The sequence below is a fragment of the Penicillium cataractarum genome, assembly GCF_028827025.1.
Source record: "Penicillium cataractarum strain IBT 29864 chromosome Unknown utg000007l, whole genome shotgun sequence".
In the NCBI taxonomy this organism is placed as follows: Eukaryota; Fungi; Ascomycota; class Eurotiomycetes; order Eurotiales; family Aspergillaceae; genus Penicillium; species Penicillium cataractarum.
Window position 1 is genome coordinate 3,028,505 of NW_026622743.1, and position 16,001 is coordinate 3,044,505.

General features: G+C 49.7%; 8 protein-coding genes across 8 annotated transcripts; 5 read left to right on the top strand and 3 right to left on the bottom strand.

Moving 5' to 3' along the window:
* Positions 1–307: 307 nt before the first annotated feature.
* Positions 308–1,572, bottom strand: N7496_008635 (elongin A domain-containing protein; the record flags this gene model as incomplete). Its single annotated transcript, XM_056701554.1, has 3 exons — positions 308–1,267; positions 1,354–1,430; positions 1,515–1,572. The coding sequence occupies 3 exons, from the start codon at positions 1,570–1,572 to the stop codon at positions 308–310; spliced, it is 1,095 nt and encodes a 364-aa protein (XP_056553617.1).
* A 992-nt stretch (positions 1,573–2,564) lies between these two features.
* Positions 2,565–3,073, top strand: N7496_008636 (putative tubulin-specific chaperone Rbl2; the record flags this gene model as incomplete). The annotated part of the gene is made up of 3 exons (XM_056701555.1): positions 2,565–2,729; positions 2,826–2,912; positions 2,972–3,073. 3 exons carry the CDS (start codon positions 2,565–2,567, stop codon positions 3,071–3,073), a joined length of 354 nt encoding a protein of 117 aa, XP_056553618.1.
* Positions 3,074–3,234: 161 nt separating this feature from the next.
* On the bottom strand, positions 3,235–4,310 carry N7496_008637 (uncharacterized protein; the record flags this gene model as incomplete). The annotated part of the gene is made up of 2 exons (XM_056701556.1): positions 3,235–4,211; positions 4,274–4,310. The coding sequence occupies 2 exons, from the start codon at positions 4,308–4,310 to the stop codon at positions 3,235–3,237; spliced, it is 1,014 nt and encodes a 337-aa protein (XP_056553619.1).
* Positions 4,311–4,861: 551 nt separating this feature from the next.
* N7496_008638 (uncharacterized protein) lies at positions 4,862–6,040 on the top strand (the record flags this gene model as incomplete). The annotated part of the gene is made up of 1 exon (XM_056701557.1): positions 4,862–6,040. One exon carries the CDS (start codon positions 4,862–4,864, stop codon positions 6,038–6,040), a length of 1,179 nt encoding a protein of 392 aa, XP_056553620.1.
* Positions 6,041–7,542: 1,502 nt separating this feature from the next.
* Positions 7,543–9,584, top strand: N7496_008639 (Maltose permease; the record flags this gene model as incomplete). Its single annotated transcript, XM_056701558.1, has 8 exons — positions 7,543–7,692; positions 7,775–7,889; positions 7,943–8,118; positions 8,186–8,630; positions 8,691–9,064; positions 9,128–9,183; positions 9,240–9,348; positions 9,405–9,584. 8 exons carry the CDS (start codon positions 7,543–7,545, stop codon positions 9,582–9,584), a joined length of 1,605 nt encoding a protein of 534 aa, XP_056553621.1.
* Positions 9,585–9,910: 326 nt separating this feature from the next.
* Positions 9,911–11,489, bottom strand: N7496_008640 (uncharacterized protein; the record flags this gene model as incomplete). Its single annotated transcript, XM_056701559.1, has 6 exons — positions 9,911–10,432; positions 10,493–10,643; positions 10,709–10,821; positions 10,876–11,222; positions 11,284–11,358; positions 11,417–11,489. 6 exons carry the CDS (start codon positions 11,487–11,489, stop codon positions 9,911–9,913), a joined length of 1,281 nt encoding a protein of 426 aa, XP_056553622.1.
* Positions 11,490–12,119: 630 nt separating this feature from the next.
* Positions 12,120–13,301, top strand: N7496_008641 (Short-chain dehydrogenase; the record flags this gene model as incomplete). The annotated part of the gene is made up of 4 exons (XM_056701560.1): positions 12,120–12,207; positions 12,267–12,926; positions 12,979–13,113; positions 13,165–13,301. 4 exons carry the CDS (start codon positions 12,120–12,122, stop codon positions 13,299–13,301), a joined length of 1,020 nt encoding a protein of 339 aa, XP_056553623.1.
* A 741-nt stretch (positions 13,302–14,042) lies between these two features.
* Positions 14,043–15,904, top strand: N7496_008642 (putative MFS transporter; the record flags this gene model as incomplete). The annotated part of the gene is made up of 3 exons (XM_056701561.1): positions 14,043–14,871; positions 14,925–15,180; positions 15,238–15,904. 3 exons carry the CDS (start codon positions 14,043–14,045, stop codon positions 15,902–15,904), a joined length of 1,752 nt encoding a protein of 583 aa, XP_056553624.1.
* Between the last annotated feature and the right edge of the window lie 97 nt (positions 15,905–16,001).

Sequence of the window (16,001 nt, forward strand, 5' to 3'; positions counted from 1 at the left end):
CATGTGCAGCTGTCTATTGCGGAGAGAAATACTCCAGAGGACATGATGAATGCGACAAATTTGACAAATGGGAAAAACCCCGAGTCATGCAATATACATTCAGTCCCACCGGCCAAAAACAAGATAAGCCCCATCCATATCCAATAACAGAGGCCATGTTCAATTCCCATACCGTCCTACTCAACGCCCAGAAAAATGCATTATGTACACACGTCAGCGGCCAACAGGCCAAGCAGGATAAGAATAAATTTCGAGAACAAGAAAGCAAGAGCACGCTAAATTGCAGACAACGCTAACAAGGAGATGATTAGACAACTCGCCTCTTCTTGGGTCGAAGGAAGATATCGACTTCTGGTCGTTTCCGGACGGGAGCTGGACGGGCGGCGGGTTCGGGGCCATTATCTGGTTTACCACCAGAAGGGCCATCGACGTTCGATGGCTGGGATAGTGAATGTGAGTGGGTCTGATGAGGTGGAGAGGTAGCTCTGCGCTTGGGGATAGCTCGTTTGGCTGGCGATGGAGCTTCCTTGGCTGGGGATGGATGGTCGTGAGAATTGGGTGTGGCAGCTGTGCCAGCAGCAGCGGCTGACGAGGGCAGTGGCTTCAGTGGCAATGGCTTGCCGGATGCAATAGCCTTCAGCCTCGCCTCCCGCTCCGCCAGTGAAGACGAACCCCGGAAATCAGAGCCCGGACGAGCAGAAGTAGACGAAGACGCGGACGCCGCTCTCCCAGGTACGGACAGCCGCCCTGGTGCAATACTCTGATTCTCCCGCCTCGGAACAGCTTGCTCCACCGGCCGCCGATGCTCCTCAATCAACGACCTCGGCGCCTTCTTAATCTGCGTCGCCCTCGTACTAAGATGCTTGGTCGGCACCGCCAACGCCGTATTCCTCCTCTGCGGCGCAAAAATAGCCGCTTTCTTCTTGGCTTCCGGTGCCGTAAGACCACCCGACCGAGGTATGTACACGCCTCTCGGAGCCATGCGTGGACGGGATGCACGTACTCCCCTTGGCAATTGGTTCACGACTTTTGGTTGGAGCTGGGCACGCTCGGATTTGATCCCGTCGATGGCCATTTTCATTTTTGCGGCGTCGGCATCGAGTTCACGTTGGACTTCGGCTTGGAGGTCACAGTAGACTTCGTACCAGCGGTTGGTGTGTTTGGGGAGATCGTAGGTGTTCCATCGGGGGATGTCTCGTTTGATTAGTTCGAGCCAGATTTCTTGGTCTTCTTCGGCGAGGTGCGGGGATAGGAGTTCCATTGAATGCTATATATGGAAAGGACGTTAGTATATGTGCTTTGTATGGGTAGATACGAAAGTGTTTCGTTGTTAGCGCCTCGTGCGTGACGTACCAGTTTCTCTGGATTGTCGATTTTCATTAGGATCGGACGAGCGAGGGCATACGGGAGGCTCCCAATATCAGTCAGCACTATAAAGATAGAACGAATCAGCGATATATCCTAAATGTAATAATGACATCTTGTTAGATAGTTGTTTCTTCCGATGCACTCACTCTTCACATGCTTGATTGCCGTGGCCGTAGCCAGGTGTTTCAGCGATGGGGCAGGCATGGTTAGGACGGTGTAGAAATCGACCACGTGCTCTGTGATAGGAAGGATGACATTGAATGAGAGCAAACTAAAAGACCGAACGAGAGGGGGGTCGGGACAAATGTAGATCTATCAAGGGCGTTGGATGAGAGACTCGAGGACTCGAGGATCGGCTGCGGTTATCGGGACGAATGGGCCTGAGGCAACCGCGGGAGGATGAGCTTACGTGCGGAGTCCTATTGGCTGGAATGTGGAGGCAATCGAGGGGTGTTGATGGTTTATGGACTCGATTGTCTGTATAAGTGCATACGTTTTACTATACTTGAGATAGAAAGAAGCAGGAGAAAATTATATACGGTATGATTTTAACGAAACAAAATTAGTTGGTTAGATACGCTGGAGTATTCACGTAAAATGACGTATTGCGGACAGACGACGAAGCGGTACTTGAAAGAATGCTTTTAATGGTTTCCAAATCGAAGAGCAGACCCAATCTACATTGAATACGACAAGATTCATAGCTAAAAATACTGCCATCGGAAGATAGTTTCGTTCACTTGAGGTCGCTATTCTGCCTCACTGATTGCGAGCATACCACGTGACGAGTATCACAAACAGAGCAAACAGATATCCGATAGCATCATGAGGGGCTGCTCTGTTTCCTGACATCCTGCCGAATTATTCAACACAGCATTTTTCAAGATACCATAAGGTATGTTCGTGTTCCTTCTTTCCAATCTGCCCATTTCATTCTCTATGGAGCTTTCTTGCTTCACAGAAATTGAGTTGGGCTGCAATACACCACGTCTTTCTCCATTTGCCCCTCTCCATACCACAATGGATTTGGGATATGCATCACCTGGGAGCTATACATGGACCATATCACCATTGGAACAAGACCTGTAGTCCAGCTCAATTCCTACCAGATCCGCAATTTATGACGTCACACAGCACACAGCTTGCACCACAATGACTTCTAACACGCCTCTGACACATTATCTAGGTCAATCACAATGCCTCCCCGCTCCCAGCTTGAGATCAACACCTCCTCCGTCCTCCGCTTGGTGAAGGAGGAGGCCTCGTATCACCGCGAGGCGGTGGAGCAGGCTGAGCGTATCAAGAAGCTCGAGAATGACAAGAGCGAAGATGAGAATCGCGAGTATCTGTTGCAGCAGGAGGTTTGTCTACCAATACCAAATTGATTTTTGGGGCTGGCAAGCCCTTGGATATGCAATTTGCATTGAGATAGTCAAGGATTTGCTAACATGAACTAGCACCGTGCTCTCGAGGAGACCAAGAAGGTTTTCCCTTCTTTGAAGAAGAAGCTTGCAGAGACCGTGAGGGAACTGCAGTCCCTCATTGTGAGTATTTCGAGTCTACACCTTCTGCGTGATATGCGCATATTGACTGTTCTCTCCAGGCCGAGGAAGCTGCCAAGGGCTCTGAGAGCAACGTGGCACACATCACTGCGGCGAAGGAGGCCATCGCCCAGGCCAAGACCGCAGAGCGCGAGGTTTCTTGAATCCAGCCATTTTTGATTCAAGTCTAAGCCATGAAAAATTAATACCCAGCTTATCGAATGATCGAATGAATGTATTCTAGAATTTCCCCCCCAACGGAACGCCGCCAGACCGAGACCGTAAAACTCCGGAGCCAGTAGTAATGTACATGCGTAGATCATCCTCACGAGATATCCATTCTCTCGTCCGGCAGCTCTTCCCCTTCCTCTAGCTCATCGGATTGTTCTCCTGCATCCTCGGCTGTGATCTCGCCCTCGTCCACCATATTGGTATCTTCTCGATCCGTCGAACCTTTGTCTCCATCTGCGCTGATGGCCTGTCGAAGTGGAGAAGCGGCTCCCGTTGCACCGGAGGCCTTTTCAACTTGTAACCGGCTACTCTCGTCCTGGCTATGTTGCGAGGGGGTCATGCTCTCGCCCTCGGGGAGAGGGCTGTTGGCAGCGCTGGGTTTTCCCTTTGAAGTAGCATCACCCTCATCGCCATCTTCGCCCTCCTGCATGCCTTCCCGTCGCTCGACTTCTTCCTTTTCATCACGAATCAAGCGACGGAGCTGCATTCCTTCCTCCACAATCCGACCGAACTGTTCTCTCCGGTCTGCCCACGTCGTCGCATAGTCCTTGCTCTCCTTCTCCAACTCGGTAATCTCCATTTGCAGTTTCTGCAGATTTGCTTGTTGGTCCTCCCGCGGCTTCAGCAGGCGGTTGCTGGTAATCTTATCCGCGAGGTCATCGTAGCTCTTGCGCAGAGCGAGCAACCTTTGTGCTTCCTCTAGTTGAGTGCGAAGCTCGGTTGTATTCTGGCGGACCGACTGCATCGTATCCAGAATGGCCAACTTCTCGGTCGCGTATCGTTGGCGCTCGGCCTCGTTGCTATTGAGGAGGAATTGAATTCGGGCAATGCTGCCTTCAAATGCGGCAAAGTCGAGTGTCACATCTTCGCGAAAGGTGCGCCATTCCTCCAGTCGCTTTTGCCTTTTGGCTTCTGGGCCGGTGGCCGTGTCGGCGTCGAATTCGTCGGGGGGAGGAGTGAGCGGAAGGGAGGAATTGGAGATGACGAGTGAGTCTGGGTTGAGTAGACGTTTGGAGATGCGCTTGAATGGCTTTTCTTCGACGTTCAGAAGACGCGACTTGTGGAGGGCGTCTGTCACAGCTGGAATGTTAGTCCTGAGAGCTGGTTGGCATGGAGGAGGCACGAGATCTGACCTTCTTCTGGCTGGCCTAAAAGCCCGTAGGAGGCCATGTCGGGACCTAAGAGGTGATTGAAATGATCGCGGTCGCTATAGTAGGAGGTGTGATTGGAGTATTCAGTTGTGGAGGACGATACGTGGAGGGCAATTTATTGAGGGGATGGATCTGGTGAGGGGAGAATCAGAAAAGTGAAGCCGAGCGGTCTGGGAAGATCAGCCCCGAGAATGCAACTGCTTTCCCCAGACATTCCTGTGCCCAGCAGACCCGCGACCCGCAATCCACCTGCTCGCTGACTTGAAGTCTCTCCCCCTCCCCCATTTCCCCAGACATTTGACAGTTGAGACACTCAAAGCTTGGTAGCCTCGTCCTTTAACTGCCTCTCCCCTCCCCCCCCCTATTTACTTCGATGATGACCGGCTGAGAGACTACGCCGCGCTCCGCATTTGACCCGCGCGTCCTTCCCCTCGTGACCTCAGGACCATCGCGCTGCGCGGCTTGTACCCTGATGGAACTTGTTGCTCGAGTAGCTGTGACGAGCGTCTCAGTGGCTCAGTCGTCTCTATCTCTATTGCAGCGGCTCGCGGTCTTCCTGTCGCCAACAACATGACGGAGATGTACTCGGGACTCCATGCGGGCCAACGCTTCTCGTCCTTGGAGGAGTTCAAAACGGTCATTCGAAGTATATCTGTTCGGCAGCATTGGGAGCTTCGCGTCATTCGAAGCAATAAGAAGAGTGTGGTGATTGGCTGTCGATCTTCTGCCAATTGCTATTTCCGTGTTGTTTGTCGTTCAAACAAGAACGCGACTTATATTACCAGCCTTCAAGATAGCCATAGTTGCCGACGAAGCGCTGATTCGCCGGCTGCGACCCCGGCACGCTCTGAAGCCTCGCACGTCCGCTTTTTGCTGAGTGAGATTCCGAAACTCTTCGATATGAAGAGCAGGATCAAAGGCCAGGATGTGGTAGACGCCGTCAAACGCTACCACGGATATGACATTTCTATGAGACAAGCACAACGGGCATTGACTAAACTGCAACCGCGCCAGTCTGATATGCAAGGCGACGGTACTTTGGATATGGATTTTAGCACCGGTGATCAGCAGTCGCCAGGGCCGTCTCTGGCTGAGTCGCAGGGCGATGCTGGACCAGCATACCGAGATCTCTCAGAGACTCGCTGGATACCAGACCATCTGCCATCCGCATTGATGGACGACGCTTCGGTCAATCCTGCTGGGTCTCCAGACCCCGTAGCTGCACCACTACCACCTCCACCCCCAACCGCTCATTCTGTCCGACCTCCCCAGATTCCACAACCACCATCCATTGGAACTCCCACTCAATCTGTATTGAGCAATGACCCCCGCCCTATAGTTCCACAACCAGGGATAGGATACCAAACAGGTACCCCTTTGCCCGTTGCAGCACCAGAACATCCTAAACCGTCGGGGTATCCCCCGCGAAACGACCATACTGCGGTTCCGCAGATGGTTCTGACCAATTTCAAGATCGAATTTACCTGTACAACGTGCGGGTCTCTGAATCAGAGCTTCTTCCCAAACCAGGGCAATGTCACGGGACCGGGCTATATGTCTCATCATGCGATGGCTGAGCAAGCTGTGCCGAGACACCCTGGCCCTGCACCTCCGAATGCGCCTGATGGCAGTAACAACGATGTTTCAGAGGACGGCGCGTATTCTGTCAACGCTCTTAACGCTCGTGTCATGCACAATGCATGGGCAACTGGAGGTCTAGGGGTTCCTATTGGTCCGGCGAATACCTGATCATTGAAAACGATGCTCCTAACTCCATCGCTTCATTTCGTATCTTCCTCTGAAATTTTTTCCGCCTTTTTTTTTTCCTCTCATAGAGGCCTATGCGGCCTTTGATGGCATGATTGTCAGACATTCGCTGGGCTTTGACTGAGGGAATTTCATTACCCGTCTTTTGCTTTGTTGATACATCTGAAAACAGACAAGGATTGAAACTTTAGAAACAACTGAACCTTGAGTTTCAGTTACCTCTATTCTTCTATATGGTCCCTTGGGGGAGGACGAATGGATGGATGGAGATTCGGATTTGATTGGTTACGATGACGACGAGACATGACAGTTGGAAACTGCTTACTTGCTTCTTTTTTCTATGTGATACCATTCATGTGCTTTGCACTGGCTTGCCATCGCCAATTCTTGAATTGATTGATTTTATTGCACGTTGCTTTCTCTTCCTCACTACCTAGACTGACCCACGTATCATGCATGATCTCTTAGTAGGAAGAGACAGAGATCACTCTACTTACTCGAACGACGATTTCCGCCGGATAGCTCAGTCTTTCAGGAAATAAATGAAGAGAAGACCGACTCGAGGATCACATTCATGACATTCTGTCTCAGATTTGTGGGAATTGTCAGTGTTTGTATACCATGGGCCTCTTCGTAATGACCCACTGCTAGGTGGTATTCTGACCCCATAATGGACCTAATAATACTGCAAGATATGATAAACCAATGCATAAAAGTCCTCGGCTCATAATTTTCCTCCACTTCCCCGGAATCCGCTTTGGACCTTCTCCACATCCTGCACCAAAAACTGCTGATCTTCCCCACAACAAAGCACACGCGTAAAATGACCTTGTCAAAGCTCCTCAGACCTGGATTTCTCATCATGCTCAAGAACAACAAAGTCATTGAGATTATAGGTCCATTTTGAGAAGATAATAAAAGCCACATGAGCGCCACGACATGGGGCCAGTCCCGCCATCAATAGGCTCCTAACCCCTCCTAGCACCAATGACTTGACCCTGCCAACACGAAAGGGGCGATATTCGGCAGTGAAGCAGGGTGTCCAATTCCCGAAGCTCTCGGCAAAGTGTCTCTCCATTGCTTAGTCTGCAGCACTTTCATCGATCCGGTGAAATGCCACCCGCCCCCAGTCCTCTCATGCACCAATGAGACTGCGCCTTCTCCAAGCATGACTCCTCCCCACGGGGAAGCTGGAGAGTCAATCCTGTGTTGTTCGAGCTAGACCGATCAATACTTGTCATGACATGAACCAACTCCGCATGGCCCCACAGAAGACCTGGGGAAGACTGTGTTGAGGTGTACGCGGTGCATGAAGGGGGCATTTCTAAGGATGGGGTTCTTGCTAAAAAGCCCCCCTAGTCTGGCCCATTGGGAGTAAAACGACGATCTGCTGTGTCTGCGGATCTGGCACTTGACTGATTCTCAAGAATTTCTCTTTTTTTGTGTTCTTTTGGCAGAGACTTTCTGCAAAGCACGCATATCTGATGACTATGGCTGATAACCAAGAGAAGAATGGCCTTCGGGTGCATTGGAAGTCATTGGCGGCTTGCTCGCTGATTTCCATGTCGCCGTTTCAATATGGTGTGGACTTTACTATGATCGGTGGTTTCCAGGCCATGGTTGGATTTCTGAAGGTGGGTATCGTCTTGTCAATAGAGCTCTATGCCTGTGTTCACTCTACGGATGGCAATTCTGACGTTGAATACACCCCCCTAGGTCTTTGGAGAGCGGTCATCTAATACTTCGACTGGATGGAATATCTCAGCTGAGCGCCAGCAGCTGATTTCTTCCCTCATGACGTTGGGTGCCTTTGCGGGATCGTGCTCAGCTGGTATGATCTATAGCCATAAATGATACGGGATAACACTGACGGAATGAGTACAGGACCAATCGCAACCTACATCGGCCGGAAGACGTCTCTGTATCTTGCGGTTCTCTTGATTTATGTCGCAAATATCGTTATGATGACCACGGACTCCATCGGTGGTCTCTATGCTGGCCGTTTGATCATCGGAGTTGGGAACGGCTTTTTGATGACATTCTCCCAGCTGTATATCCAGGTATGTAAAAGACATTCAGTATCCCTAATGAGGGAGACTTCGGCCAAAATTCTGATGTGTGTTCCAGGAATGCTCTCCTGCCCGCTACCGTGGCCTCATGCTAGGCGCTTTCCAATTCTGGACTTCCTTCGGCTCCCTTCTCGGGACGATCATTGACAACTTTACCGCCAAGATAGACGGCAAGAATAGCTATATCATTCCTCTGGGACTGGTATTCATTATTCCTGCTTTCTTGTGCGCTGGTATGCTTTTCGTCCCCGAGTCTCCTCGCTGGTTGCTTCAGCACGACAAAGTGGAGGAAGCACGCAAAGCGCTCGTCTGGCTCAGGCCGGATCAGGAGGCAGTGGACAAGGAGATGGAAGACATTCAGACTGCCATTGAGCTGGAACAGGATCTGGCCAATGGTGTATCTATGTGGGATATGTTTGCTAACCCTGTTGATCGACGCCGAACGATCCTGGCCGTTGCGGCCGTGGCCACCCAGGCTGCTTCTGGAGCTATGTACATGATTGGTGAGCGATCTATTGATGACGAACAAAATGTACACACAGGAACTAACAACCACATTCTAGCTTACGGAACTTACTTCTTCGAAATGGCCAATGTCGGTAACGCCTTCGAGAACAGCTGTATCCTCACTGCCCTCGGCGTGGTAGCTATCCTCATCAATATTGCTGTCATCACTCGTATTGGACGCCGCAGACTCTTCTTGACAGTTGGTTTGATACTCTGTGGTTTCAGTCAACTTATTATCGCAATTATCTACACCATCCACCCAGGTACTCAGGCCACCGGTAAAGCAATCGTTGGGCTATCTGTTATTTTCATTTTCGCATACAACGGTATGGTCTCGACCTATGCCTGGGTCTCGGGTGGAGAACTTCCATCTCAGAGACTGAGATCGTATACATTCGGTCTTGCGGCGGCAATTGGATTCTTGGGTGCTGTGAGTAAAACGCTGCTGTCCTTGACTGATGTGTGTATGAGAACGCTAATCATTCTCACTTAGTGGTTGGCCACTTTCACTGCGCCATATTTCATCAACCCCGACGCTTTGAACTGGGGGTAAGTTATCTAATGTCGATCTCCGGAAAAATAAAATATGCTGACACCTTCCAAAGTCCAAGATATGGTTACATTTGGTTCCCCTCCTGCTTGATCGCCGCTGCCTATATGTACTTCTACCTTCCCGAGGTTAAAGGCCGAACTCTGGAAGAAATTGATGAAATGGTACGTCTTGCCTGGCCCAAATAAGTTACAGGCCATCACTAACTAGGAGCCTACAGTTTGAACAACGCCTTCCCGCTCGCAAATTCTCGTCCTACAAGTGTGTTGGCCCAGCTGCACTCGAACAGAGACTCAAGGCTGCAGGAAATCTGGCGGGGGGCGAGGCCGAAGATAATGAGAACAGAGCTTCCGGTGATTCTGAGAAGGTGACCACGGAGACTATTGAGAACAAGGCTTGAAGTAAGGTTGGCTCATGACTGGTGCCAAGTTTGAGTTGTAACTTCTGGGTCAGCTGTTACAGCGAACTCGATATAGCACATGTCAATTAAACTATCAGCTTCGCTGGTGCTTTGCTTCCCGCAATTTATGTACTACCAGTATGGGCTTGAATTAATCTGCTTCAGTTGTCAAACCAATACCATGATCCAATGACCTTGTACCTAAAATTCTTTTGTAGAGCCGTGGAAGCCATAGGCATGACAACGCGAACTCTTCGGAACAAATTTATCATAAAGAAAGCTCATGAATTCTCATTCTATACCAATCTACTTAACTGAGATAAAACTCATTGCAGCCGCTTTACCACTTCGTCAAATGTCTCCTCAGCATTCTTCTCAGCATCAAACTTGAACACCCAATCTTCACGGGGGAGCTGAATAGAGGACGGGTCTTTCGCAACCTCATCCCAGTCCGCTTTATGCCACATATCACGAGTGGTTTCACCTGTCTTCTGAACGGCTCTCACACGGTCATACCTGATCTCCTGATACGCTCGGACAGCATTTGGAATATTTGCCTTTCCACCCCTCTTCAGACACACGGCCAGTACCACTCCATCTTCCATTGCCTGCGTTGCGCCTTGGGCGGATGTAGGGAGGAAAGGATGAGCTGAATCTCCAAGCAGTGCGATACGCCCATGATCGCTGACCCATCGAGGCAGTGGGTCTCTGTATACAAGCTTCCAATCGACTACCTCAGGAGTTTTCTCCACGATGGCTTTGCAGATTGGGTCCCACCCTTCAATGACCTTGTATACGTCTTCGAGCTTGCCGGGGAAGGACCAGGACTCTTCGATATCGGCCTCGTCCTAGTAATTGGAAACACAAATCAGATTCTGAGGTAAATATGAGAAGCAAGGGTCACATACTTTGTGAGTTAAAACCCAACAACAGTCTTGTCCGTTCTTAATGGTTGAGAAGAGGAAGTGCACATCAGGCCCGATCCAGCCATTAAAAGTATCGCCATTTTCGCAGAAGTGCTTTGTTCGCGGATCACGGATCATATCGGTATTTGAGAACCTGATTCCAACCATCAGTCAGGAAACCTACGGATCAGTGTCAAATTCTTGCTATGATTCACTCACCACGCACGGAATACAGCATAGCCACTCGATTTTGGCTTGTCAAAGTAACCCAAAACGAGCTCGCGTGCCTTTGACCGTACTCCATCAGCTCCAATAACAACATCTGCGGTAACCTAGAAACCAATCAGTTATCTTTGCGACGACCAAAAAAGCAAGATAAAACAAACCTTTTCACCATTGTCGAGAATGATTCCAGCCTGGTTTTCATCCTCAAAATATTTCGTGACTCTCTGTCCAAGGTGAATTGGAATACCAAGCTCATCCTTAGCATAATTGAAGACAACTGTATGCAACTCGCCTCGGTGGCCATTGAAGACCGGCGCATCTGGGTCAGCTGGTGGAGCGAGTTGTGTGTGTACAAGCTCGCCGGTCCACTTGTGGATTTTGAAGCCGTGATTCTCTAGGTTGATGCTAAGGGGCCTCAGACGGTCCGCAATAGCTCCATTTGACCAGCGTCGATATATGCGGCCTGCATTAGGACCGAAGGAGATAATGTCGCCTAGGGCCTTGAGCTCTATATTTACATCCCCCGGTTAGAAAGGCCTCTTCGTAGAGGCTGGGATCTCGTGCTTTACCTGGAAATGATTCGTATACTTCCACTGTATGCCCTTGGCGGTGGCATTCAATTGCAGCCGTCAGTCCACCGAATCCTGATTTTTGTCAGATTTATTATGCTGGAGAGAATGAAGGTAGGTAGGGTGCTCGTACCAGCCCCAACAATCACGACCTTGATCCCCGTCGGTTTGGCCGTTGAGCCGTTCGAAGGTTGAGGAACGGTCATCTTGCTCTGTTTGTAAAGTTTATGCTTGCGCTATCAAAGGTTCTCCTCGTTAGGTGAGACAGGATGTAAAAGATGTTTACGAAGTGATTTCCTTAAATCTAAAAACTACATCGGGGTCCTTATTTCCGATGGGCCCTGGAATAACCCCAAGCTGGAACGGCTACAACTGATATTGACAACTGCCGAGCACTATACCAAATTCGTCTCCAAATGAGGGCTCGGTCATGCTTGCCGGTTTCCCCTCACCAATTACCAGCCATGCTTTGCGACACAGGGTAGGAAGTGGAGAGGAGTCCTGCGGGGCCCCAGGATGCTCTGAGCCAAGTTAATGAAACCGAGTAACTAGTGTGTGACGCCCCGCATCCCCGCAGCTACTGTATGAATGTCAATGATCACGAGCGATCGCTTAGATGTCTCTAGCGATATGAAGTCACAAGCTAAATTGTCGTGGAGAGAGCTGGTGGGAAGGATTGCTTTGTGGGGCTGTGATAGACATCGACTTTCATTGCGGGGCTGTAACTGAAGTGTTTCGAGTTTCGACAGAAGATAATAAATAAAGTCACATACTAAGGAAAAATAGGAGAACAGACACTGGGATTATTTCGCAAAGAACTGTGACAGAGTGCTAAGATGGCTACGACGCATTCAGAGTACAACGAACAGACTACCGCAACAGAAGTTGCGAGCGCATTCGCAGACCAAATCCGCGGTAGAAATGGTCAGTCAGATGTTTCTCCCTCGGTTTGAGGAAACAAAGATATTGACTATTGTTCTCAGTGGTAATCACCGGTGTCGGCCCTAATAGTTTGGGTGAAGCTCTTGCATTAGCGATTGGAAGTCAACAACCAGCCAAATTGTTCCTGGCATCGCGCACAGAATCCAAAGTTCAACAAGTTGCCGACAAGGTGAATGAACTGTCACCTGGAACCTCAGTCGAAGCAGTGGTTTTGAATCTTGCGTCTCAAAAATCAATTCATGCTGCCGCATCGAAGATTCAGAGCGAAGTCGATCGGGTGGACATACTGATCAACAATGCCGGCATGATGGTACTGGAAAAGGAGACAACCGAGGAAGGAATTGAGATCCAGTTTGGCACCAATCATATCGGGCATTTCCTCTTCACCAACCTGCTCATGGATCGGTTGAAGAATGCTGCGAAATCCTCGGAAAGCGGGTCGGCTCGAATCGTCAACGTGACCAGTGCTGGTCATCGTTTGTCACCTCTTCGCTTCCATGACTATAACTTCGAGGGCAAGGAGGTGCCTATTGATGAGAGACCCCCCGATGGCTTGCCTCCTATGTTCAGTCCCAGTGCTGGGGGCTACAATGGATGGTTGGCGTACGGACAGTCTAAGACAGCTAATATTCTGTTCACCGTTTACTTGACCCAACAACTGGCATCTGCCGGTATTGTGTCGTATAGTGTTCATCCTGGATGTAAGTCTCCACTCAAACTGACTGTGACTCGCTTGAAACTGATGGCATCTAGCAATCTGGACTGGTCTGAGTCGAGGCCTTGACGATAGCGGAAATGAGATCATGTCCAAAACTAGCAACTTTTGGAAAACAGGGGACCAAGGCGCTGCAACTATGCTTGTGGCTGCATTTGATCCGGCTTTGAATGGTGAGTTTTAGGCACGTTGGTTTCTATCATGCCCTTGTTAATCTATTATAGCTGTTTCCGATCCCTCGGCGGTCTACCTAAGCGACTGCCAATTCGCACAGACCGCACCTCACGCGGTAAATGTCGACGCTGCTGAGAAGCTACACCATTTGAGCGAGGAGCTTGTGGGAATGAAGTTTCCACTGTGATGTCACTTGATTGTCAATGCGAACGGGAGGTCCGAAATCTAGATCCTGCTCGGTGAAAATATCGAATCCCAGCCATTTCTGGCTATCAATGCAACCCCGCGATGAAGCACATTGTCAAAGCAAATACCTCACCGCTTAATTTTCAGATACCTAAGTAATGGTCTAAGTTCTTTTAGAAAGCGTCTAGACGACGCAGTAAAGCCTTGATCTTAGGCACATTCGCACCTGCGATAATGCATCGGCTGTCCGATCGGAGCTCCGAATTTGCGGACCCACTTCCATGGCCAATAATAGCAAAAGATGACGCGGAATTGAGCCGACACTGCTTTCGAAAGCCTCCCACCGGTAAAGGATTAGGACAAGATGAAGGACTTTTCATTTGGCGTCGGAGTCATATCCGACACCAATTTTGTAAAGCGGCGAAACTCTCCAATCGAGAATCAGGCTTAGTTGCCGATGAGCCGGATGGCACTAGAGCACTGCTACATGAAGAAAAAAACTTCCATTGATTGCTTCTGATTCTTTTGCTATTTGAGATGACCTCGCTCCCATCATTGCCGTCAAGGTCAATATTCTCCGAAGTGGATATCCTCACTTAAGCTTCGGCCAAGTCAGCTCTCTTCCCACCTTTGACAGGTCCGGCCTATACTTCTTGCCCGGCCCACATTTGTCAATTTCTTATTGAACCTCAATCTGACCAGGTTCGATTTGAGCTAGCCCAGAGCTAGGGTCAGAGTAACAATGAATCGGCAACGTGCGGCCGAAAAGGCCCTGCACGATCAAACAAATATCCTGCCTTTTGGGCAGCTCATGGTCGTTTTCACGGGCCTAGCCACATCACTGGTGATTACATTCGTTGATCAAAATGGAATTAGTGTAACTTTGCCTACCATTGCCCGGGACCTTGGTGCCCAAGATACAATCTCATGGGCTGGAACTTCGTCTTTGATTGCCAATACCATGTTCACCGTGCTCTATGGCCGACTCTCAGATATTTTCGGACGAAAGGTTGTCTATCTATCTGCATTGATCTTGTTGTGCATCGCAGATCTACTCTGTGGTTTGTCTCAAAACCCGGCCATGTTCTACGTCTTTCGAGGTCTGGCTGGAGTCGCTGGTGGTGGTGTTACCTCTTTAACCATGATCATCGTCTCTGATGTGGTCACTTTGGAACAACGTGGAAAGTACCAAGGCATTCTGGGTGCTTCACTAGGCGTTGGAAACATCATTGGACCCTTTATCGCTGCTGCATTCATTATGCGCTCAACGTGGCGTGGCTTCTTCTGGATGATCTCGCCTCTCGCTGCACTATCTGCCGTTGTGGGATACTTCCTGATTCCGAATAACGCACGAAATGACCGGTTCCGCAAGAATATTGGTCGAATCGACTGGTACGGTGTATTGGCATCATCGATTGGAATCATTTTCATCTTGATTCCAATTTCTGGAGGTGGTTCATATTTCCCATGGGATTCACCAATGGTGATTAGTATGCTTGTGATTGGAGGTCTCTCCTTCATCGCGTTCCCTTTCATTGAATGGAAGGTAGCCTCCTTGCCCATGCTTCCGAGTATGTATTACCCAATGTTGTCCGAATTTAGGACCTTATTAACATGAATATAGTCCAATTCTTTAAGAACAGAGTGATCGTCGCCCTCTTCCTGCAGAGCTTCCTCCTTGGAGCAGTCTACCAGGCTTACCTCTACTACTTGCCCCTGTACTATCAAAATGCGCGTGGCTGGTCCCCAATTGTCTCTGCTGCTTTGACAGCACCCATGGTGGCCTGCCAGTCAGTTGCCTCAATCTGCTCTGGCCAGTATATTTCTCGGCTCAAGCGATACGGCGAGATAATCTGGGCAGGTTTTGGCCTCTGGACTCTGTGAGTGACCTTGAAAAATGTAATGCTTTTTCGTGAATGAGGACTAACAATTCCTAGCGGTGCTGGGTTGATGCTGCTCTTCGACCACAACACACACCCGGCCGTCATTGCAGTCTGCGTCGGTATCACTGGCATTGGAATCGGCTTCACGTTCCAGCCTACCCTCGTCGCTCTACAAGCACACTGCACCAAATCTCAGCGTGCCGTGTCCATCTCAAACCGCAATTTCTTCCGCTGCATGGGAGGAGCATGTGGTCTGGCAATCTCCGCTGCCATCTTGCAAGCTACCTTGAGATCAAATCTCCCATCAGAATTCTCCTATCTGACGCATTCATCCTACTCGCTTCCGTCGCGATCAACATTGACCGACGCCCAGTGGACATCAATTCTCCTTGCATACACCAAGGCCTCTCACGCGGTCTTTATCTTGCAAGTTCCGCTTATTGGCGTTTGTTTCCTTGCCTGTGTCTTCATTCGAGACAGGGGTCTGGAGCGACCGAAGGAGCCTGAGGAGATCGAGGAGGAAAAGCGAAAGGCAGAACAAGCTGAGAGAGATATCGAAGCAGCTCAACCCGAGGATAATGAGAACTCCGAGGCCGAAAATAACAAGACGATTGAGCACCGTCAGTCTATGTCGACACTTGTGGAGCCCTCCATGCCTCCATCTCGTGCTGATCCGGAGCCTGTGAACAATGAAGAGAAGAAGCCATATGGTGAAAATTAAAATTCAGGGGCGGTAGGGGATTTGCTTTCTTTGCTTTCAGTCTATTGTTTTGCATTACAGGTGCATTGCTCCATTATATGGCGTTGGATACCAAACT